The sequence below is a fragment of the Bos grunniens genome, chromosome 1 (assembly GCF_055505025.1).
Source record: "Bos grunniens cultivar Pamir isolate PY7600 chromosome 1, Bosgru_T2T1.0, whole genome shotgun sequence".
Classification (NCBI taxonomy): domain Eukaryota; kingdom Metazoa; phylum Chordata; class Mammalia; order Artiodactyla; family Bovidae; genus Bos; species Bos grunniens.
Window position 1 is genome coordinate 58,105,467 of NC_141165.1, and position 25,688 is coordinate 58,131,154.

At 40.5% G+C, this 25,688-nt stretch overlaps 1 protein-coding gene across 4 annotated transcripts in view; it reads right to left on the reverse strand.

Moving 5' to 3' along the window:
• Window positions 1-4,864: 4,864 nt before the first annotated feature.
• The window catches only part of GOLIM4 (golgi integral membrane protein 4), an 84,117-nt gene continuing 63,293 nt past the window's right edge, over window positions 4,865-25,688 (reverse strand). For 2 of the 4 annotated variants that reach the window (XM_086318307.1, XM_086318290.1), the window contains 8 exons: window positions 23,638-23,967; window positions 21,279-21,532; window positions 20,746-20,825; window positions 18,604-18,713; window positions 15,767-15,934; window positions 14,471-14,539; window positions 7,027-7,107; window positions 4,865-6,719 (listed from right to left, as the gene is read on the reverse strand). In XM_086318307.1, coding sequence (XP_086174433.1) covers window positions 6,570-6,719; window positions 7,027-7,107; window positions 14,471-14,539; window positions 15,767-15,934; window positions 18,604-18,713; window positions 20,746-20,825; window positions 21,279-21,532; window positions 23,638-23,967 — 1,242 coding nt within the window. In that variant the 3' untranslated portion in view covers window positions 4,865-6,569. Of the gene's footprint in view, window positions 6,720-7,026; window positions 7,108-14,470; window positions 14,540-15,766; window positions 15,935-18,603; window positions 18,714-20,742; window positions 20,826-21,278; window positions 21,533-23,637; window positions 23,968-25,688 lie in introns of all 4 variants that reach the window. The other 2 variants (XM_086318299.1, XM_086318280.1) reach the window with 1 other exon arrangement.

A 25,688-nucleotide genomic window follows, 5' to 3' on the forward strand; every position in this document is an offset into this window, starting at 1 on the left:
AAAAGACATGTACTTTACAGGGAATGCTATGCATGTGTTAACAGATAAACAGAAATGACGTTTAATTTCAAGCTCCATTAGAAACATACAGGGAATTGTGAGAACAAGGTCAGCCGAGATGGTAAAGGACGAAAGCATTTCATTCCCAGTTACTTAAAACAGTGTACAAATGCAGCAGCTAGGATAATGTTGGGTGATTGCCAACTCAAAATTGAAGGAAGGATTGTAGGAAAGAACTGGAAGGCCTTGATACCTGAAGATCTTAAAATGCTCTATTTTCTGTTGACATAATTATTTTTACAGCAAACATTTGGGTCATTTAAACTAGATAGCTATCATCTGTGGGCTGAATCTGGCTTGCTGTCTGTTTATGTAAATAAAGTTTTATTGGAACACAGCCATGCTCATTCCTTTACACATTGCCCCTGGCTGTTTTCACAGTACAGTGGCAGAGTTAAGTAGTTTCAAAAGAGGTTCAGGCAGTAAAGCGTCTGTCTACAATGTGAGAAACTTGGGTTCGTTCCCTGGGTTGGGAAGATCCCCTGGAGAAGGAAATGGCAAACCACTCCAGTACTCTTGCCTGGAAAATCCCATAGACTGAGGAGCTTGGTGCAGGCTACTATCCATGGGGTTGCAAAGAGTTGGGCACGACTGAATGACTTCACTTCACTTATGGCCCACAGGGTCAAAAGATTTACTATTTGGCCCTTTACAGATAAAGTTTGCCAGTCTTTGATATAGACTAAAGTTGAGAATATATAAGTATTCTTAACTTCATTACAATAATACCAACACTTTTGTGATGAATTCCCTGGGCTTAAAGACAGATCCAAGAGAAAAACATGATGATCAAGAGACTGGCAAAAAGCAGGGCCACTATTTATTAAAACTTGCTACATTTAGGGTGATATGACTAGAAGTTAATGAGAGTATTTCCTCTCGTTACATAAATAAAAATACAATGTGGAAGTCAGTCAATATTCTTCAGCATATAATTGATAAAAACGAATCTTAAACTAGTTCAATGGGACAAAAGGGACAGAAACCTTGGAAAATAAAATTAAAGTCAGAACCTGGGAATCTGAGCACCATTCTCTTTCTTTGTGATTCTGTCTCTCTCCCATTTTCACCTTCCCTCTGCTCCTCCACTCCTGCCCCAATCCTATCCCTCTCTGTTTTGACTTCATTTCTTCTGCTTCAACTGAGTTTTTTCCCATGTCATCAAGGAGCGTGACTTTTGGAAGCTCCACATGGATGATTTCTGTCATCACTAGAGCAGCCAAGAGAACATTTCTCCTATCTAGCCTCAGTATAGAAATCAGAAGTAGAGAATTAGTACAGAGACAGAAGATGAAGTCCAATGATTGGTTTGGAGCCTACTCTAGCAGTTACAGGGTTAAGCCTTTCTGCAGATGAAGAACAAAAGGAATGGTGTGAAGACAAAAGGTCAACCAGTGGATGGATACATAGCCGACTCCATCATACCAGCTGGGCCTCCTATGATAGTTAGTGACAAGACCCAAGGAAATTTGAAGAGGATATTGCATCTGTTTTTTGGCTTAGACATGGCTGTTATAAATTGAAATTATTTAATATATTCTGATTTGAAAATGACTCTAGGTTTCACAGCTTCATCCACTCATTTCTCAGGACATTATTTATTCTTCATGTTACAATTGATGCTTCATAGAAGACAGACATACAGTGTTACATCTTCCTTTGACCATATCTTTCTCAGGTCAAGTAATTGAAACTTTTTGGTTCTTCCTCAAGACCCTATGGCTGTGACTTCTTGCTTTTTACTACTGTTACATTTATTTTTGCAAAATTTAAAACACGCCTTCTTAATATATGAAACTCAGAATGAGGCACTGGATAAAGATCCATACAACCCTGGCTGTATGTGGAATTAACATTGGAATCAGATTCACTGGGAAAGACTTCCTAGCTCTGCCATTTACTTGTATGATCTTGAAATAATCAATATTCTCATTTTATGGGTAAGGATTTTGAGATTTCATTTAGTAAATATATATTGAAGATCTTAGTGCTTGGGTTGAGGGAACGAGGGAAATAAGGTGTCCACCTTCACAGAACATTTATGTCAAGGAATGCACAGACTTCTTGATAGTCTATTTCCATATTCTGTGGGAGGTACCATGATATGAAACACAGGATGCTATAGGGGAACAGAGAAATATATTCAACCTAGAATGAATATTGGGATGAGAGGTGGACACGTCTCAGAATTGGTATTAAGGTGAGACTTAAGCAATGAGCCAGGTAAAGAGGGGAAAGCAAACTGATTGAACAGTGTTGGGGGGGGGGGGGGAGCAAATTTATCATGCTACAAGAGAGCACAATGATTTAAAGGAACTGAACGTTAGTCAAGTATTAGTCAGGAATCTTCAGGTGGCAAGTGACAGAAATCCATTTCCAACTAGCTCAACTGAAAAAGTAGAATTTATTGGCTCATTAATCAATCTGTGGGTGGACCTGCCCAATATCAGGGATGGCAGGATACAGGGACTGAAAAATTGTCACAGCTCTTTTCTTCCCTCCCTCTGCCTTTTGCTTGTCTTTGCAGGTTAGGTTTGTTCTCTACCTCTGTAGACTATTTTCTCCACACAAGTGAGAAAACAGACATCAGCTGATGTGAATTTACAAGTGGTAGCTTTGCTATTGGAAGGAAAGAGAGATGCTATTTTCCATTTGGTCCAGCCTGCAAAAATGGCAGTAATTGTGCAGAGTCTGAGATTCACCTTACGAGCTAACGAGTTAGCCTGCCACAGTTCCATGGATGCTAGTAGAAGACTCAAGACTGCTCGCTTAAAAACAAATATTTCTCATGGCACAGAAGGCAACGTGAACTTCGTGTTCAATCAGTTCCTCCTTGGTCCCCTAGTGTTATGAGGTGGATGTGGAACACCCCAGGTCAGAGGATGCACCCACATTGCTTGTGTCACTCCTAACGATCTCCAATCTTAAGAAATTCTCCATGTTATAGAAGGACTGCTAGTAAATCTGCCCAAATTTCACCCTGCGGGGAGACATTATCTTTTTTATTCCAGCCAGGAACAAACATGCCCTCTGACCTAGTGGGAGATACTATCTCTAGCAGCTGGCTGTTTGATAGGCAAATACCCTTGAAAAGATTGTTCAGGATAAAAACTCACAAGATGTATAGAAGCACCGTGGAGAATTGCCCTCCAACAAAAAAATCCCAGGGAAGGAATTGAATTGGTGTGTCACGAATCATGTGCCCATTTTGGATTAAGCACTTTGTTCCGAGATGTGGGGTAATATTATCGGCTCTTGTCAAATCAACTTCCCACCCAAGGGTAGGAGTCAAGGTCAGTTACTAAGACGTTAGTGTTTGACAAAGATGAGTCATACTTATTATGATACAGAATTAGAGTATAAATTACAAGGCTGAAAGGGTTAAGATGGGTTATGAAGAAATATGTCAGTCATGTTAAGGAGTTTGGAACTTTTTCTATGTGCAACAGCAATTTATTAATTTTATAATGGAATAGTGTGTTATCTTTGGAAAGATCACACTGACACAGACTTTAGGGACAGGAAAGGGTAAACAAGGAGAAAAGTTAGGGGACTATTACGGTAGTCCACGTAAAAGATAACAAAGGCCTGAACCAGGACAGCAGGGTTGAAAAGAAATGGGCAAATGATATACTAGTAACATCCATAGGGAGAGAAGCCAGAATCAAGGACAAACTTTGCTTCTGTTTTGGGAAACTTTATGAACTGAGATGCAGAGCCTAGAAAGAGAAGTAGGTTTCAGGAAGGCAAGAAGACAAATTCAGCCTTGAAAATCATAAGTTTAAGGTAGGATGGGTCACAGAGAGCTAGGGTGAGGAGATAAATTGGGAGACATATCCAAGACATGAGAGAGAAGTGTACTGGATAGAGTAGAGTCCAGGACAAAAGCTGAAGAGCACTGATATGCTAGGGGCCGACAGAAGAGAAATCAGAGAGGGAAAGAAAAAGGTTGGAAAAGAGTAGCCAGGATGGTTAGAAGAAAACTAGGAACAGACAGTACAAAGGAAGCCAATAGAAAATTCAAGAGCAGAAATTGACTTTTTTTTTTTAATGCTGTGCAACCTGCCACAGGACAATGTACCAAAATGATGTAATGAGAACTAAAAGCAAAATAAAGAACTCAAAGCAGTTTAAACAATCTCACATGCTTCAGGAAACCAAAATTCTTCCGTTGTAAGAAGGGAATTCCATGAGCCTTAAAAGAGCACTGTGGGGATAAAGTAGACCCTGTTCTCCCATTTCTCACAGTAAGAAGACAGTGTGTCCATCGTTTTCCTTTATCACAGTGAGTCACTGTGACCTCCACGTGGCTCTGATTATACTCTTATTCCTAGATCTAACTCAGTCACTCTTAAATATCCAGTTATTCCATTTGTACTAGTATTAATATAGCTCTTTTTGCGCTCCATGTGCCTCCACACCCTCCCCCACCTTCTTATTATGTCACTGATACCAAGTCACAGATTAATTGGCAAGGCAAATACAAATGACATTTTATTTCTGCTCATCTCATTAATATAGATCAGCTCTGGCTGATTAGTTCTCCTCCAAACATTGGCTAAAACAGGTCTGTAACTTGGTGCTATACAGAGTAGAATGGTTTGTGATTGCTTTGCTTTTCCAGGGAAGACACAATAGTTTTTTGTTTATTTTGTGCGTGTGCACATGACACTGTCTCACACTCCTTTTTTCTTCCTCCAGAACTGGCTCAAATAAAATAAACATTCTTAGCTCTTTCTTTAGAAAAAGGGGGAGAAAAACTCATGTGCCAATCCAAGCAGAGAAAGAGACAGCAAAACAGGAATAGATTTGGAAAAGCACTTTATAATTCATTACTATACATTGGTAACTCTTAAAATTTTTCCTTTTATGAAAAAGAACTGAAAAGTGTTGTAAGATCAGAAACTAATAAAAAATCACATACTTTTAGAAGATTTACCACTTGCTCCTTTTCATTTTATTGACTATTACCAAGTTTCAATGTGTTTCAAATAATTAAATACTGCAACTGGGACATTAAAAATACAAACTAATTTACCAAAATAATTGTATTCTGAATATTATGTACAATATTATACATTTTACATTACATAAAGGGTTTTTATACATAAAGGTAAGATTTGATTCATGATTACTGAAAATCCAAAATACATTTGAACAAAGCATTCCTATGCATACATACATAATCACTCATATGGGATAATAAAAAACCATACATGAGTGTGGTTATTAAAAAATAAAATTACATTCATACAATAATAGTACAAATTGAAATCAGTTTTAATTTGAAAAGTACTATTATAAAACCACACACATATGAATGAATGATATAACCTAATTCTATTTAGTTAAAAATTTTTATACTTGAGACTGAAATATGTCTCTATCCCATGGGAAATTTTTGATTTTTAATTTTAAGGGATTTGTATAATTCATCATCATTAAACGTGTATCCATGGATATAATGCAGACCTAATCCCAGCAAACAGAAAAGTCATGAGGGTCAATCATATCACCTTCTGTACTTCACCATATAGTTTTTGAACAATATATTGTTCAGTTGTACAGTTTGGTACTTCTTCATATTCATGCTTGTCATCAGTGATTAAGTGTTGAGGCACAGAGTTTACAGGGAAATGTGTATTACTGTCAAGAATTAGATACTAAAACAAGGCTATCACTGGGTGACTACCGAAAAAAAGAAGGGGTGCTCATGTGGAAAATGCCACCCATACACACCAAATTCGTTATTAAACAACATTGTCAGTCCTTTAAAAAGGTTAATATGCTGATGTGTCATACCTTGTTTGAATCCTGAAATAGCTAAGTCCAGAAGAGTGCCATGTAAGTTTTAGTACTATCTCACTTTTAAATTTAATTCAAGAGGAAGACCTGTGATTTTAAGTAAAATCAAACATTTCTCTAATTGATCCGAGAAGCCTGAAAAACAGTGTCTTTATAACAAAAATGTCTTTCTAATTGTATGTCACTGTCTATGAATCTTATCCCAGAGATACACAGACAGGTGAAAATTCTATCAGAACTATACATAAGAACCTTGGAAAGGCACCAATTAGTAAATTGGCCATTCTCCTTAAAATGTGTATAGCATTTTTCAGTATTCCCTATCTTGAAATTCTGCATTTCATCAAAGGCAGACAGCAGAACACTTGGAAACTGGAAGACAGAGAAGGAACAAGTTGAAACATATACAAAATCAAGGTCTTTTCCAACACCACATAATCTGCGAAAAATGAGATTCAGAGCCTAATGTCTGCTATATCATTTTTCTTCTCGTTCAGGTCTTGCTTGAATATAAAAAGAAGCTCTAACCTAGGTTATCAAAATATATTCATATAAATGTATGAGCATTTCTAATACAAAAGTTTAAAAAGGTCTAAATTTTTAATTTTTGTAATTAAATATCCTAGAGTTCAGTAGGCAGATTTATTTTTGAGCAGCTTGAAAAGAATCCGACAGCTGAGCTCTGCCTGTGAAATCGGGCACGGCTACATTTCAGCTCTTTGCCGTGACTTCTCAGCGGCAGCAGCCCCATCCTCCTCCTCGTCATCCTCCTCCTCATAATGCTCCTCTCGGCCTTTGGGGTGGTTGTCATCTCGAACTTCTTGCTCTTCTCCTTCATTATTTTTCTCATCGGCCTTAAAGTTAAAAGAAAAAAAGGAAAACTGAGAAACAGGACACTGAGTTAGTGGCATAAATAATTCCCTCTTAAAAAAAAAAAAAACAAAAAACAGAAAGAAAACAAGTGAAGAAAATATTCCAATAGGCAAGAGTGCTACTGTCTTTTCTAATCTTCACACTGTCACAATTTCCTAATTCCCAATGTTACACTCCATGGCACCTTAGATGTGCCCACTGGGATCTTTCCAACCACACATAGGCGTCTCCTCCTCACGTGCACAGAGGCACACATGTGCAACAGAAACATGTACATCCTACACATACATTTTCATCATTTTCACCATAGGTCTCTTCAGCGTTATGCTCCAATTCCCTTTTCTTCTCCTCAGTCAAATCTTCCTGAACCTAAAACAAACCAGAGACATCAAGTGGACACTTGGATCATTTCAACACTTGAAGCAACATATTGTGATTTCCAAAAAGTTCATTCGAATCAGTAAAGACAAAACTAAACTAAAAATAAATCTGAAAAGACAAAGATTTGACTTGTCTATTAGCCATGAATAAATGTGTAACATACTTACTAAAAAAATTAGTGTTATTCAGAATCTAGGACTTTTGTGTGTTGAGTTTCTGATTTGTTTGAATAAGGGTTAACACTCCAAGTATAACACCCGAAGAAATTCACCTTATAAAGTTAAAAAACTCCTCTTTTCCAAAAGAGAGAACTGTGAAAGTCTGAAAGTTCTGACAGAAAGTAAGTTCTTGTGAAGAACAGGAACAATCAGTCTTACTCAACTAACTGCCTTCAATTCCTAGAGGCATGCTTGGCATGCTGCAACTGCTTAATAAATATTGTTGAATAAATGAATCAATGAATGAATCAATGCAAAAAAATATCTGCTCTTACAGATATTTACAAGTCACAGAAATCAGGCACCACCACCTACACTCTGGTGTAATAGAGAACAGAGAAAAACCTGTATACATACATTTCTATAATTAAGAATAAACTTTTTTTGGCTAAAATATCTAGAACACAGAACATAATCATTTCAGTTTCTTCATAGAATAGTTATTAAGCTACCTCAAATCCCTGCATGTCTTTGTATTCTAACACATTTCTGTTTTAAGTAGTTCTCTTTCATGTATGCTATTACTATTATGTGTCATTGATTCTGATTATCTCAAAATGCAAATCAGAGAAAGAATTCAAATATTTTTGATCATTAAATCTCTATTTAATAATCACATCTATGAAAATAGAGGGTGATATATTTTATAACTTAACTATGACAATGGCATAAGAGTAAGTCTTGAGTAACACAAAATTACCTAATTTGTGTGTGTGTGGGGGGGGCAGTATATATGTGTTAAATATCCCAGAAATGGGCAAGAAAAAGAAAGTACACTGGTGTTATAATTAAGGAACAACAAATTAAGGGCTGCATCAAGGTGTCCATAGCCCAGGTTCAGCAGAATGAACGGCACCCATCAGACTCACTCTGGAGGGACCCTGACCTGTTAAGAGTCTACAAAGATGAACCTTCAAAGATGCCAGCTTTCATGAGTCTTGTCTAACCAGTCCATTGTTGGCTGGACTCACAGCCCCTATACCACACTGGAATCAAATAAATACATTGCGGGGACAGATATAGAGGATATTTTGTATTTACGTGTCCTGGTAGAGCGAGCTATAAAGAAGACACTTCTGCCTCACCGTAGGCTGTAGCAGTGGCCAATGACATCTCTTCGGCCCTTAGTCATGGAATGACAACACTCCCCAGGACATTACAGTGGAAACAGTGAAGCACTTACTGCCGACTGTACTAAGGTCTCACTAATTGAAAATTGCTAAAGTGTCCCAGTTGATTTCAGTGAAAAGACATGTCTTATATGGCCTTTATAATGAAAATACACTAGTGAACAGTAAATACTGTAGTTGGGGCTGGGAGGGAACTGCCTTGAGACTGTGGTACAGTGAAAAGAATAAATCAGGGTTAGCACATGTTTGCTATAAAGGGCCAGATAGTAAATATCCAGGCTTTCTTGGCCATCAAGTCTCTGTAGCAATTACCCAAGTCTAGCGCAGCAGTGGCCTTAGACGACATGTACACAAAAAGGCATGGCTTTTGTTCCAGTAAGGCTTCACTTATAAAATAGACCCAGGCCTGTAGCCTGCCAACCCAATACAGACCATGGAGTCAGAGAGAGCTAGATTAAATCCTTGGCTCTGCAACTCTCCAAGCTGTATAAACAATAAGGTCATTTGTTTTTACTATGAAAAGTTTCAAGCACACAGAAAAACAATGATTCAATAAACTCCCTAATAGCCATCGCCAAGGCTCAAAGGTCATCTCAATGTTGCCATGCCTGCATCACCTATCACTTTATTTTCTGATGAATTATTCTTAAAAATTCTAGATATCATGTAATTTCAGCCCTACCCATCTCTAGACACATTGCACTTTTCTTATATAACCATAATGCCATTATCACATCTAATAAATAATTCCATGGCATCATCTAATGTCTAGTCCTTACTTACATTTTCTCAATTGTCTTAAATATGTCTATTTACATCTGGCTTGTCCTAATCTAAACAAAAGTCATATCCAACACCAATTCCACTTCCTTCTTTTTTCCTTAGTGCTATATTATTGTCCAGTAAAATGACCCAGACTCTGGATTTCTTTGCTTCTTTGAGGTGTCAGTTATTTCTTTAGCCTCCACATTTCTTACAAAAGGAAGTTAGTTAGCTTAAAGGCTTGAATGAATTCAGATTCAATTTGCAAAGTAAAGATTTTTCAGAGATGATGCTGTAGACTTCATATTTCCATTACATCAGGAAGCATATACTGTCTGCTCTACTTTTAGTGAAGCTAAAGTTGGTCAGTGAGCTCAGACAGCTACAGCCTGATCCCTCCATGGTAAAATCCCCTGACCTCCATTAATCTGGTGATGTCATCCGCTGATGACTGCTCCTAAATCAACTGTTTTAATTAGGGGTTACAAAATGGTGACTTTCTAATTCCATCATTCCTTCTGTATACACTAATTTCTAAAAAGAAGAACTTGCCTGTATCAACTAGTTAGTTACTATGCTTTAATGTAATGTGCATATGTGTGCATGCTCAGTCGTGTCCTACTCTTTGTGACCCCACGGACTGGAGCCCGTCAGGCTCCACTGTCCATGGAATTTTCCAGGCAATAATACTGGAGTGGGTTGCCATTTCCTTCTACAGATCTTCCCAACCCAGGAATCGAAGGCATGTCTGTTGCGTCTCCTGCACTGGCGGGCAGATTCTTTACCACTGAGCTACCTGGGAAGCCCAGTTACTATGCTTGGTATACTTAATTATGATAGCTTTTAAAAGCAGACCTGGGTAGGGTCTAATCATGGTTCTAACAATAACAAGCTGTGTGACCTCTGAAAATTTATGTAACCTCTTTGAAGTTCAAATTTCTTATCTGTCAAAGAAAGGGGTTAGATAAAAATCAGTGATTTTTAATTTTCTGTTTGTGTGTGTGGTATGGTGGGGGTCAAGGACCGCTTTAAGACTTTGATGAGAAAGTCTTTAGTAAGTAGGCACCTAGACATACATCATTTTGCAAAGAAGTCTTAAGAGGTTCAGACTTCTTTAAACAGTGTATTCCTGAAACATCAGCATTCCTGCAAGCTTGTGGAAAAACTCCGATTCCTAGGTCCCACACAGGAACAGAAGCTCCAAGAGTAAGGTCTGATCCAGGGATCTGTATGTTTTACACACTTTCCAAGGGGATTCTTATCCACAGCAAAGCCTGAGAGCCACTTGAGTGACAATGAATGTCTCTGGCTAGAGAGATAAATACTGTTTCATGAGTTCTTGCCTCTCTTGGAACCTACTGTAGAAAATTTAGGTTGTGGATCAACTGACAATATAAACTGAGGTGGAAACCATTGATTTAAATTACTCTTTAATTTAGGTATTGCACAAATGAAAATTTTATAATTTTTCAAATTTATGAATATAACTTTTCTAATATTCTAGTAATATATTCTTCACATTTGGGGGCAAGAGTAATTTAAACTCATCTTAAAGGCATTACTGAAATGGGACAAAATGATATGGAGTTTGTCATTTTAAAATATGTTTAGACTAATAACTGCCAAATGTTACTTTTTTACAATGTGGACATGCCAGTTATGTCTTCCACACTTGACCCTCTTTATTATCCTGCTAAACCTGATGGAAACATTTTCTTAAATATCTCCCTGAACCATTGCTTATTACTCATTCAGTTCAGTTCAGTTCAGCCACTCAGTTGTGTCCGACTCTTTACGACCCCATGAACTGCAGCACACCAGGCCTCCTGGCCATCACCAACTCCTGGAGTCCACTCAAACCCATGTCCATTGAGTAGGTGATGCCATCGAGCCATCTCATCCTCTGTCGTCCCCTTCTCCTGCCCTCAATCTTTCCCAGCATCAGGGTCTTTTCAAATGAGTCAGCTCTTCACATCAGATGGCCAAAGTACTGGAGTTTCAGCTTCAACATCAGTCCTACCAATGAACACCCAGGACTGATCTCCTTTAGGATGGACTGGTTGGATCTCCTTGCAGTCCAAGGGATTCTCAAGAGTCTTCTCCAACACCACAGTTCAAAAGCATCAATTCTTTGGTGCTCAGCTTTCTTTATAGTTCAACTCTCACATCCATACATGACCACTGGAAAAACCATAGCCTTGACTAGACAGACCTTTGTTGACAAAGTAACTCAAATTACTCATTACTAAGATCTAATGATTTAGGCATTTTAGAAAAAGTCCCTATGTGATGTGGCAAAGTCTAATAAATAGCAAAAACAAAACAAAACAGATCTCTTGAATCTGAATGGACTTGGCTAGCTACCCAGTCCCCATATGTATTCACGCCTTTCTCTGATGCATCAAAGATCTTAGGAGGTGAGCCAGGAACTAGAAGGATGCCCTTAAGTAACCAAGAAGCCTAAAATCCAGAGAGATGGATGGGACATGATCACGGAAAGAGCTTCAATCTGTGATGGACACCGCTGCTTGCCGGCTAATGTTTAATAGAGTTTCTGCCATCTGGACAGTTTCTTGATGTGGTGATTCCCAGGCCAACATGCCACTAAAAGGCAGCCAGGAAACCCTGTACCTGTTCTTATGTGAGTGTTCAATCTGGTTTTACTCAGATTGGGGAAACAGAGCACTTGGGTTTTTCACAGTAGTCATTTAAGCTCTCTATATTTTTAAACATTTAAATCATTTTAAAGTACACACAGCACTTTTTGGCAATGTCACAGTTTGTCTCATTTGCTCATAAGGAGATTAAAAAAATCTGTAAAGTATGCAACACACGGATGGCTTTTCATAGGAATGTCTTATCATAGGAATGTCTTTCTAAGGATCCCAAAGCAAAAACAATCAATGCTTGTTAACAGTCATTTTTAGATCTTAGAAGGAAAACACTGTTGCACTACGATAAAAGAAAGCAGGGAGAGGGCAGATTTCCTAACATCACACTTGTTTGGGGTTTCTGTACCCTCAAAGTTCAAGTCATAAGTCTGATGGGCTGTGCCTCTGAACAGGTACAACCTGGCAAGATGCAATTCCTCCCTAGAGGCAAATGTGACAAGAAGGCAGGTTGATGGTGGACTGGAAGGGAGGGGAGCCAATGGTGGCAATGGGCCTTACATCTCAGGGGTCAGCTGGAAGCCTCTGAGGCTTAAGGAAGAGAAGAACGATGCACATTACCCTGCATTTTACAGTTTTGAGTGCTCACATACACGGCACTCATAGACAACAGGCTATGTATTCTCACATACAGCAACCCTCTTTGTTTTTCTCATTTTGCTGCACTCCGCTGAGAACTTCGTCTCTATTACTAGGTCTTGACTGGTATATGGAAATTCTCCCTCAGCAAGGGAAGAACTGAGAACAGTGGAAAGAGGTGGGAAAATCCAATAACTAAGCACCTCAGGAACTGCCAAAAAAATAAAATACAGCCTGAACAAAGGACACTTAGAGGGCAGAGGGGAAAGGTACCCAGGGAAGGAGAGGCAGGCTGGGCTTCTGCTGAGAGCTCACATGGTAGCCACACTAAAGGAAAAGGTGTGATGACCTGAGTCTGCCAGGGTCAGAGAGTGGGGACAGAGGTGCCGAGCTCGGAGTTCTGGGCTGGGCACTGGGGGGGCCTCTGCCTGTCACCATCCTCCTTCCCTCCCACCTCTCTGCCTTTCTTTTCTATCTTTGATCCCTCTTGGATCCCACATTAACTGATAGAATACAGAAGTAAAAAAAAAAGAAAATTAATCAGTAAATACTGATTAAAATTTTATGTTTACCCTTCTGAATTTTTAAAAAGAAGCCAAGGTGAGCCTCTTCTCTTTTAATCCCTAAAAGATCCCTGACAGCGGACATAATGAAACAAGTAATATTAGTCCAGACATCCTGTTACAAGAGAGGTCCAGATGAATATCTTTCTCTTGCCATATGTCTTCATATTCAAGGCTGCCAGGTTCTCTAACACTCTCTTCTGATGATATGGCTCAGGGGTTTGAGCAGGATGAACAGCAGGATGAGAAAAAGGAAAGAGAATAAGAGGATCAAGGCAGGTAGATTGCATGTAAAACTACAGGTATATGTTGCCAATGTCTGCAAAGAACGATGTTCTTCTCTGTTTTCCTGGTATAAAGACAAACTTCAGCATCAGCTCTGAAAAGCTGACAAATGCAACCAGACGAGGCAGCAGCCTTAGCCGAGGGAGCCCTGCCCATGAGGCAGAACATGGGCCTCTTAGCAGGCTCTCAGGTAGGTTCAGGCTGCCACTTGTCCATCCTCTCCTGCCGCTCCCCGTAGGGCCAGAGTCACACATTTGCAAAGGCCTGGTTGAGAAGCGCCTCTGAACTAGGGCTTTAATTTGCTAGACCATTTTCTGGTCCAGAGAGACACGGAGCCTGGGGCCTGGGCCTCATCCATTTCATATTCCTGTGTTCTGAGCTCCAGTGGTCCATACAGTACCCTTCTGAGACTAACCAGCTCAACCAACAGCATTAATCAATCAACTACACAATTGTGGCACTACACACAACACTACACACTACACACAACTACACATGGTAGATGCTCCACGAAGCTAATTTACAGTAATATGCGAGGGGTTTGCAATAAAAAGTTAACTAAAATGAAATGCTAAGAAATTCTACCCAAATGCATTTTACTCAACTGAGCTCCTTACCTATTTTTCCTTTTCTTCTTTGTTAAATTTAAGATACTGAATTTTTAGAAGGGAAGAGGCTAAAAGTGAAAATGTTTTACATGTCTGGAGGGTGTTAAGTGTGTTCTGCTAGATACCATGGGGTGTCGCTATGAGGCAGGAGCAGTGGCCATGTCTACAGAGAAAGTCTCTGAGGTTTGTCCAGACTCTCAAGGGGCAGAGCTTTGTTCTTCTTTCTTGTGAGGGAAAGAGACAGGAGAAAATATTTTTACAAAGATCACATAAACCTAGGTATGCCATTCCTGGAAGGTCAAGTGTCTTCTTAATTCAAAATTTCTAGGGAAAACAAGAGAAGAGAATTCTATCATCCTGTTTTTATTATCTTCCAAACAAATGTCTCCACGGCTATGGTCCATTTCTCCTCGAAACCATCCTTCCTTATCTAGCCTACGGCTCTCTAAACCTTTCTATGAAAGCCCATTCGGAGAGGTTTTTTCAGGTGAGTGTGAGACCCCAAGCAGTCTGGCCTCCTGCCCTCCCCCTTCCTACCTCCTCTTCCCCTTCTTCCTGGTACTGCTCATCCACGTTGTCCTCCTGCTGGTCTGGGTTTCCTGCCATCTGTTGAAACAAAAGGAGAGGTTCAGGTTACTGAACACTGGAGATGCATTTTCCAGTCCTCTGGGACAAAGAACAGACAGGCCACCATGAACAGTGCATTTCAATGCCTCAGTGGGCAGGAAATGATGACTAATCACTCCCAACAAAGCCCAGGAAGCCCATGACCCACTCCTTCTGAGTGCACACATTGCATGTGAAGTAAACTTCCTGTCCACACAGGTCATAACTAAAACCTTTTACATAAAACCTGGCATTTATAGGGCTTCCCTGGTGGCTCAGATGGTAAAGAATCAGCCTACAATGCAGGAGACTTGGGTTTGATCACGGGGTTGAGAAGATCCTCTGGAGAAGGGATTGGCAACCCACTCCAGTATTCTTGCCTGGAGAATCCCATGGACAGAGGAGCCTGGTGGGCTATAGTCCATGGGGTCGCAAAGGTTCAGACATGACTGAGAGACTAACACTTTCACTTTAGGCATTTATAAAATCCCCAGGTTAATACAACCCAGCAATCCCACTGCTGGGCATACACACCGAGGAAAGCAGAACTGAAAGAGACACATGTACCCCAATGTTCACTGCAGCACAGTTTGCAATAGCTAGGACATGAAGCAACCTAGATGTCCATTGGCAGACGAATGGATAAGAAAGTTGTGCTACACATACACGATGGAATATTACTCAGCTGTTAAAAAGAACACATTTGAGTCAGTTCTAATGAGGTGGATGAAACTGGAGCCTATGATACAGAGTGAAGTAAGTCAGAAAGAAAAACACCAAAAAGTGTATTAACGCACATGTATGGAATTTAGAAAGATGGTAACAATGACCCTATATGTAAGACAGCAAAAGAGACATAGATGTAAAGAACAGACTTTTGGATTCTGTGGCAAAAGGCAAGGATGGGATGATTTGAGGAAATAGTATTGAAACATGTATATTACCATATGTAAAATAGATGATCAGTGCAAGTTTGATGCATGAAGCAGGGCACTCAAAGCCAGTGCTCTGGGACAACCCAGAGGGATAGGGTGGGGAGGGACGTCGGGAGGGAGTGGGTTCAGGATGGCAGAACACATGTACAGCCTTGGCTGGTTTATGTTGATGTATGGCAAAAACTACCACAATATTGTAAAGTAATTTACCTCCAAATAAAATAAATTAATTAATTAAAAAAATAATAAAATCCCCAGGTTAAAACCACCCTCCATCATGGCACCCACTTACCACCAAATGTTCCTCCATTTCTGCATTCTGTTGCTTTTGGTGACTTTGTTTTTGCTCTTCATTTTCATCTGGCAAGTTTTCTTCCCTCACTTGCCCGGCTTCTTCAAATTCATCCTCGCCTTGATTATTAGGGTCATCTGCTGGGTTTATATCCTCTACAGCTGCCCTCTGTAAAATTTTAATGAAAAGCAAGCACCACTTCAAAATCCAGGATCAAGTTTAATTTCATTTGAAAGGCCACAGGCTGACAGAGAATTAAATTGTCCTTTACCAGACTGCTCAGGTCTGTCCTTACCAAGACTCACAGATACCCATCCTGCTGTCCAAAGATAAAGCCTCTGCTTTGTCAGAGACGGATGCATCAGAAAGAAGTTCAAAGAGCACTTCTTTCCTGCAAGTGATTCCAACACAGTTCTCAAAGCTCCAATGCCATAAGTAATATGAGCATAACTAGATGACAAGAAAAACAGTTAATGAAAGCCAAAGGACCAAATAGGATGAATCATTAAAATTAGAGATTTAGATAGGCAAATGGTAACTGCTTTCACCAGTTCGTCAATTTTTACAGACCAGTTATTCTTTGCAAACCAGCTGATGTAAGCGGGTGAAAAGCAGTTGAGGAGAGAGGAAGCCCACACCAGCAGGGACCCAAGAAGAGGGCCTGTGAGGAGACAAGAGGAGGCTAATTCAAGAGCAGGCCATCACATTCTAGTGTGGACCTAAGAAGCTAAGAGATGTGAAGCTAAGAGATGCTGCACTGATAAGACACAAAATAAGAGGGAATGGGCTTAACTTCTGGTGATATAAATATTTTGAAAAATACCTCCCCCAATCCATCCTACCTCTCAAGTAGTTCTCGGTTATTGTGTTCAACAAATGCCCTTCATATTATCAACTTTAGAATTATCTGGATGTCCCACTTATGATCGCAAAGCACCGTTCAAAATCATATACACCCTCATAAAGATTCAGATTTTTAGAGTGTGAGCTGGGCGGAAATGATGATGCTTGTAGGATCGTCCCTGATCACACTGGGGTCATCAACAGGACACTTCACTGAAGCAGCAAATGCTTCCCAGAGACAGGGAAGCCTGAGTGAGATTTAGTCTCCAGACCACAAAATTCTACTTCAATTCACTTCAGAGCCTTGAACATGTTCAAGAGCTCACTGCAGTCTCAGCTGATGTATTATCTGTACCTCCCTGGCTAAATACTTTGTTCAAGAACAAAGTGACACTTTTCTTGGGGATACAGAGTGACAAATCATAACCTTCACACTAAACTCCAGTTACTCCACAATCTTGTCATATGGATTTCCTTTTGTGTGTTATTAATAAACTGTGTGGAAATATAGGGGAAATGTAACATGTTTTCTTCAGGGCAAAAAGTACTGAATGTCCTTTGCAAAAGTTTATAAAAATATACAGATTAGCTCTAACTCTAGCCAAGTAATAAAAAAGGTTTAATAGGCACAGTTGTTAGATATTAAAAAAAAAAGGATGATTCATTAAACCTCAGTGAAGCTGGACAAAAATGTTCCTAATTAAAAAAAAAAAAAAAACAGGTGAGACAGAGAGACAAGCAGGCTAATAATTTCTAATTAAGGGAAGGCACAGTAGAAAGGCCAACATTTCCCAACGTGTTATCTAGAGCAAATCAACCGATGAAAGGAGAGTGAAGGATTATGCAGTCAGGTAGCCAATCAAGACAGACAGCATTTCCCAAAAGTCAGGAACTGGAATACCCACCCTTCCCCTGTGCCCTCCATCGCTCTCAGGCTCTTGCATGCTCGCTCTCTTGCTCTCTCGTGGACACTCTCTTGCTCCTACACATCCTCTGGCTCTCTCATACTCTCCTGTTATCTATAGCTCTTATCCTTTCCTGACAATATTTCAGGGCTAGGGTTCCCTGGAGCATACTTTGAGAACTGCTGATTGAGGAGCTAGTGGGTAGATATATCCTACCACCTCTCTGTGCAAGTTATAGGGGAAAGCCGTTTCCATCGAGGTTGCTTCAAGCAGCTCGGGAAGACTTTGTCAGTGCTTATCAAGAAAGAATATCAATCCTCCTCCTCTCAGTCCACTGGACCAACATAAACAGGGCCCAGAGGACAGCAGGGCCCAGAGGACCACATTCTATAAATGTGGTGGTTGATTTGCTAGCAAAAGATGACAGGAGAGCTACAGTAAGTTGTCAAAATCATCTACGCATAAGTGCAAAGACACACTTACAGGCAAGGTCAAGGTCCCATACCACCCAACTGAACTGGGAGACTTGGTCCTTTCTTGAGTAAATGAAAAGAATAGCTTTGGTTATTATATCTCTACTTGTTAATACTCTAATTTTTCTATGGCAATATGGTATCTGGGAAATGTTTTTCATTTCTCAAACCTCACATTCTTAGCTGTGTGTTTACTGAAATAGTCACCGGACTGCTGAGAGATTACACAGTCGCAGGACACACATTCACAACCGAGCAGACTGCTCAGCATGCTCCATGGTGGCTGACCTCCTTTCTTGGGTTCTCTCTCTAATTCCCACATTTGCTTTGTTGTGTTTTCTTTTTCATCTTTCAGAATTACTACATACTACAGTGCCTCTTTTTGCTCTTCTATTTTAATTTTACTAAAGTCCCCAGAGGGCAACTCCCTGGATGTTTTCCCTGAGCAACCTTTAACCCATTCTCATCACACAAACACCCCATGGTTGACAGTTAACAGTTACCATATAATTATGTAAACCACGTGGAGCTGGAGTTACAGAGTCAGGTAAACCTTTATATTTCCTTTCTGCCTTGTGAGTTCCCAGGGGTCATGACCGGATGAGAGGACACTTACATCTCCCTCGGATTCTGGGTCAGCTTCATGGGGCCCTTGTTCTTGCAGCTCATGTCCATTCTCTGGGTCTTCTTCTGCCTCGTCTTGGTGCTGGTTCTCTCTCTCATAGGCTAGCAAATCAAAGGAACCCTTATCAGCCCCAGTGAACCAGATAGGATTCTTCCCTTTTAAAGCCAAGCCAAGCCAAGCTACTGGTGGGCTTTCCTACAGACCACATCACTCACTCTCTTCTTTTAGGTTAGCTCAACATAAAGTACACGTCTCAGCTTTTCTGAAAGTTATCTTTTTCCCAGTCCCTATATCTACAATGTGGATAACTGACATATTCTAACTCTCTAAAACACATGTTTACAACAGAAGCTGAATTTTACCCCATTATGCCAAAAACAATGATAGAAACTTTCTCCATAAAATAAAGCCCAGTCAATTGAACATCACTAAAATTATTGACAAAATTTTGGTAATGTCAGAGAAAATAGCAAGGTACCAAAAGAAGAAACGGATGCTATTTCAGGAAATGAAAGAAATGGTAACCCCATTTGTGAAGCTCAAAAACAAATTCAGCCCATCTTGTGTTCTCTGAGGTGATAGTGATGATACCACAAACATCACATATTTATACTCACACATTTACTTGTTACTTTTTGAAAAAAATATTTCAATACAGAGAATTTAGACAAGAACACACACACAGATATCAGAGGAAAGGTTAAATACATGGAGAGTATTTAGCCTGTAGAAAATAAAGATACAGGTAACTTACTATTATGTTTCAAGTGCACCAAGGGATCCATTAAATAAAAGGGAGAACAAATGGTTCTCTAGTCTTTACTGATAATGGAACAAAAAAGCTTCAAGTGTTGCATGGGGGCACATAAGGAAAACAATTTCTTGACTATCAGAGCTATAAAATATCAGAATAGGCTATAGAGGGAGTTCGGTAATCACCTTCCATTAGATTCTTTAAGGAAAGGATACACAGCTAAGTGTTAGCGTTGCCAGAGAGACGGTTATTCTCTAGTTCTGCTATCACAGTAGGCAGTATTTGTTCAGTGACATATAGATGTGTACCACGAATGAAAGCTACTAGTGACTTAATTTGAAAAACTTTCAAGGTAATAATCTATATGTCTCCAAGGTAAGAAGAAAATGTAGAGGTTTCCTAAAGCCTAATATTCCTACGACAATGTGCTAGAAATAAAAATAAGTATTAACGTACAAGAAGTTTAGGGGTTTCCCAGGTGGCGGCACAGAGGTAAACAATCTGGCTCAGCTAAACAATCTGCTTGCCAATGCAGGAGACACAGAAGATGAGAGTTTGAACCCTGTGTGGGAAGATCCCCTGGAGTAGGAAATGGCAACCCACTCCAGCATTCTTGCCTCGAGAATCCCATGGACAGAGGAGCCTGGTGGGCTACACTTCATGGAGTTGCAGAGTCAGACACGACAGAGCATGCAAGCAAGCCTTCCATGTAAGAAGAGTAAAGCACTATTTCCTCTCTACTTTAAAATGGCAGAGAGCAAACAGATTATCTTGGGTTGATTCAGGCCATCAATGTGAACTTTTTGGGAGGATAAAGGAAAACATGACAACAAAAGACATATGGTGCACAAATCTCTGTACATATAGGTACCCTCCACTTTTTGAAAGTTTGTTTTATGCCATTTCGCTTTTATGAAAGATCTACATTAGTACCTGTTTTGGCTAACTGAAAGAAATCGGAAGAGGATGTTCAATTTTATGAAAATAGGTGAAAGCAAAAATAGCCATTTAGTGTTTCATTTGTAGAGAGAGAAAGCAGGTATGGAGGCAGCACACACCTGAGCAGAGAAGCAAGAATGGCACCACCCACCTCCTTTCCAGGACCTACATTCAGCATCTCAACCTCACACCCCCAGAGCTCTGAATGTGCTGGTGAGCATCTGTGCTTTATCTCAATTTATTTTGTGTATCCGTTAGCAAGATGTGTCCTATGGTAATTGTTTCTTCGATCTACACCATTTCAGCTTACAAACAGTTTCAAAGGAACACTCTCAGAGAGCAGGAGAAACCTGTACACAGGTATGCATATGTCTCTGAGTTGACATTATATATTACCCAGCAGTTTTATTAAAACATTCATCATCTAAGAGGCTCACCACCTCCTTCCTCTTCCTGGATGCCCTGGTCCTCCACTCCCTGAACGATATCATTATCCACAGCATCGTAACGAGCTTGCTGCCTGCAAGGAAACAAACAGTCATCAACTCCGGGACACTAGTAGAACAGTTTGACATAAGACATTTATCTTTAAAGAGAGTTACCAATGAATTTTTCAAAATTCTTTTAAAAGCCATAAATATATTTCCTAAATGTATCCAATTAGGTTTAATAAGGATTCCAGGTACACTTTCAAAGGATACCTTATAAAAGATAAAATGCTTTTCAAAAACTAAAATGAACCTAGTACAACACCTGACAGGTTAATTGGAGATGTAAACTGTTACTTTCAGGCAGAAAAAAAAAATGTTGATTATTTTGGAAGTTAAATATTTAGAATTTGATTTTCAGTTCAGCCTCAGCTCCCATGAGCAAGAGGAGCCCCTCCAGTTCACAGGGAAGGACTACGAGGAGCTGTCTTTAATCTGCCTGTGGACATTGGAGGCCAAGCTATCCAGGTCGGTCAGAAGGCTACCGTGGCTGCTCGGGGCGCTGCAGCCGGCCCTCCTGGAGCCCATCCTGCCGCTGTCGGGCTGTCTCCCTGGCGAGGAGCTGCTGCTGCTGGTGCTGCCGCAGCAAGTGTCCCTGCAGCCGCTGCTGGTGCAGGGCCTCCTGCTCCTCCCTCAGCCGCTGGGCCTCCTCCGCCCGCTGCGCCGCCAGCCTCTGCTGTTCCAGCTGCTCCTCATACGGCGACTGGAGTCTGGTGACTGGCTTGGCTGAAGGATGCACCTGGGGAACAGTGAGCAAGAGCAGTCGGGTGCCCTGGGTCTGCCCTTCACCCATTTCTCATGACACGGGCAGAAGGCAGGGCTGGTTTATTAATACCTCTCTGTCAGATCAACTGTCTTGTATGTTAGGTCCAACACCGCCCACTGCCGGACTCCACTGCTAGTTCCCTACTCTCTCTGAATCACCCTTGGCTTCTTTTAGCAAGAAGAAGCTTGGCTTCCTTTGACCTTCCCCTGCTGTTGGCATTAATGCAGATATTTTTAATGTGCTCCCTCTCAAATGGAAAAGGACACAACAGAAGAAATGTTTCAGCTTTAATTAAATGTATGCTCAAAAGACTTTGGTATAAGTGGGCACTTAATAACCTCAGACTAATTGGGGCAATGTCTGAGCTGAAGTTGAGGCTAAGGCTTTTCCATGAAGACCTGAAGACTTTGGGAAGCTAATTAATTCCAGCAAAGCATACACCAATCTCAGACTAAGCAGAGCCAAAAAAGGTCAAATTTCAGGTTAGGGTGGAGAGGCAGAATCACTTTCCTTCAAAGAAATAAAAAATGGATGAGGAGAGGATTTTCAGATTAAAGGAAAATCTGATCCAGGAATTCTTAAAGTCTGCTTCCATTAAGCAATCTACCACTCTCTCCTCCATCCCCCAACTAATACAAGCACGTACAATTCTCACCAAAGGAAAGAGGGTGCGTGGTTGAGGGAAATTAAACCTAGTAGGGAATTATCTTGGAGGAAAGCTTATGGATGCAAGACTGGGAGAGGCTTCTTCACACTAAGTGTGCAACAGTCTAAGAGTAAACCTACAGGTGCCTTTACACCTGCTCAGCCAATCCTCTAGCAGCTTGAAGTCTTGAAAAGTTTGAGAGCAAACAGAGCTTCAGAGATGTAAATAAAGGATGATCAGCATTCATGTAAGAGCCAGGTAGATTGTTGTCAGTATTACCTTAGAGGCTGTGTAATAAAAATATCTGGCTGCTTCAGTGTTGCTCTCAGTTCTTTTAAAGTATCATTTATAATAATAATGTTTTCATGAGTCTTACTTATGTGAGAGGGGTGTGCTCAGTGGAGTAAGAGGGGTGTGGAGTGAGAGGGGAGTGCTCATATGGAGAAGGGAGCGCTCAGTGGAGTGAGAGGGGAATGGAGTGAAAGGGGAGTGGAGTGAGAGGGCAGTGCTCATTTGCAGAGGGGAATGCTCAGCTTGAGCAGACACTGGTTAAACACACTCACCCAGTGGCAAACCCTCAGCTTTTGATGCCTTACTAACCACCCTGAATTTGAATATGTGAAAGCCAACACAGGATTTAACAGTAAGTGAACAGGGAGACAAGCACCCTTGATCACAGAAAATGAGTCACTTCTTGGCATCAAGATGCCCATGGGCCTTGAGCACAGACTGAGAAAGTGCAGGATGAGGTGACCATCTAGTTTCCTAGTCTGTTAAAGGGATGTGCCCAAGTCTCCCTTACTGTGCACTCTTTTCTCTTCCTTTTTTAAAAAACTTTAATTGGAGGATAATTGCTTTACAATGTTTTGATTTCTGCTGTACAACAACATGAGTCAGTTTTAATATACACATATCCCCTCCCTGTTGAGCCTCCCTCCTACCCCCACCCTACTGTGCATTCTTGACAAATAAACACCTACAGCACCTTCTCTTTTCCCCAGTCACCTTTCTGGAGTAAGGCAGCTGTGCTACTAATGTCACAACAGAACATTTAAATAAGTACATGGAAGATTTAGTGAAATCACCCCCATCTTATTTTAGAGATTGTTACACATGGGCTTTTCCCTTGATGCAGTTGACCCTTGAACAATGTAGGGGTTAGGGGCATGGACCCGCAGCACAGTGAGAATCTTCATATAACTTTTAGTCAGCCCTCTGTATGTACGGATCCTCCACAGCCTCCCTGTGGGGGCCCTTCTGTCTCAGTTTCCCATGTTCAGATTCAACCAAACACGGATTTTCTAGTGTTTACTAGAAAAATCCTTACAGAAGTGGCCCTGCAAGGCTCAAACTCTCCCTGTTCATAGGTCAACATTATGTAGAAACAAAGCCACAACCTCTACCCCAGCCGACTGGTTGGGCAACCTCATACCTCAGCGTGAACCTCCCCTGCGGCAAGTCTGGCTTCCTTTCGTTCACGCTGTTCCGTCCACTCCCGATCCTGCTCCTCGGGTGATGGGTCGTGCTCCTCCTCGAGGTGCTCAGGCCGCCCGACCTGCTCCATGGCCTCCTCCTCCAGGGCCCGCCTGTGCTCCTCCTCCACCTGTCGCTCCTCCGGCTCCTTGGGTCCTGCTTCTTGATGGGTCAGTTCTGCGGGAGCCTTAAGTTCTGCCTCCTTCTGGGTGGAAGGGTAAGGTTTTGTTTCCTCTGTTCTTCCAGGGGCTGCTTCATGGTTCTGCCACACTTCACTATTTCGAGACACCTAGGTCAAGCACATCACTGGAAATGACACTCCTCTAGTTTGAAAGTAGTGACAGAATTTCTTTATTACCATGTCTACAGGGTTACAACATAAGCAAAATCCTGGAGTCTAGAAATATAGAGTCCTGACTGAAAAGTATGGCTGCAATGGAGTCACTTAACTCTTCTCACTGTGTAATCTCACCTATAAAATAGAGATAACATAAGCAAAATTTCATCACGGAAAGCATACCATAAGTAACCTAAAAGTAAAGCCTGTAAGTGACCACATCTCAGTAGACTCTGCCCTCAAAAGCAGTCTAACTCCTGTTCTCTCAGAATAAAAAGGCAAAATCCTCATACTTCAAGTGATTGAATACTTATGCAATTTTCTTTGATGTAAATTTTGTCTTCAATAATTATATGAAAAGAAAAGGATAAGATCAAATTGAGGATGAGTTAGCTTTGATTTTTGTTACCTAATATAAAAAAAGAATGCCATTACTAATGGACATCCATGTAAAATAGTGTCCATTAAATCAGGTACAATAAAACATTTTAATGTATTAAAAGTAATATTTCTTTGTACACCAGAGAAAGTCTGTGAATATTTTATATTATTAATACAGAAAACTCTGAAGAAAAAAAAAAGATAGGTTTTTTTCTACAGAGAACTCCTCTTCTAAAATTGGTGAACTTAAATCAGTTTTCTCTGAAAGCGTCAGAGATTTCTATATGGTCTTCATTTCTTAGAAAAAAGGGGTAGAATGAAGTAAACACAACATCAATAGGAAAATGTGTCACTGCTCTTCCTCCTGCCAAATCCTCCTGATTTTTCTTTATCAGGAAAAATATTTTGTTTGGTCAGACTGTCCCATAATTGAAATAAATGTGAAGCTCTCTTCTTAAATTAGCAGAAACATAACTGAGAAACTGGACTGTATAAATAAATAAACCAAGGGAAAAAGTCTTTTCTCAGACACTTGAGGACAGCTTCTGGAGGTACACATCTTATCAAGTCCTTGCATACCTGGAAAGTGTGAATTGATAGTACCCTGGCTTTACTGTCAGGCTAGCAAAGTAATGCTCAAAATTCTCCAAGCCAGGCTTCACCAGTATGGGAACTGTGAACTTCCAGATGTTGAAGCTGGTTTTAGAAAATGCAGAAGAACCAGAGATCAAATCGCCAACATCTGTTGGATCATCGAAAAAGCAAGAAGTTCCAGAAAAACATCTATTTCTGCTTTATTGACTATGCCAAAGCCTTTGACTATGTGGATCACAACAAAGTATGGAAAATTCTTAAAGAGATGGGAATACTAGACCACCTGACCTGCCTCTTGAGAAACCTGTAAGAAGGTCAAGAAGCAACAGTTAGAACTGGACATGGAACAACAGACTGGTTCCAAATTGGGAAAGGAGTACATCAAGGCTGTATATTGTCACCCTGCTTATTTAACTTATATGCAGAGTGCATCATGAGAAATGCTGGACTGGATGAAGCACAAGCTGGAATCAAGATTGCTGGGAGAAATATCAATAACCTCAGATGTGCAGATGACATCACACTTATGGCAGAAAGCAAAGAACTAAAGAGCCTCTTGATGAAAGTGAAAGAGGAGAGTGAAAAAGTTGGCTGAAAACTCAACATTCAGAAAACTGAGATCATGGCATCTGGTCCCATCACTTCATGGGAAATAGACAGGGAAACAATGCAAACAGTGACAGACTTTATTTTTGGGG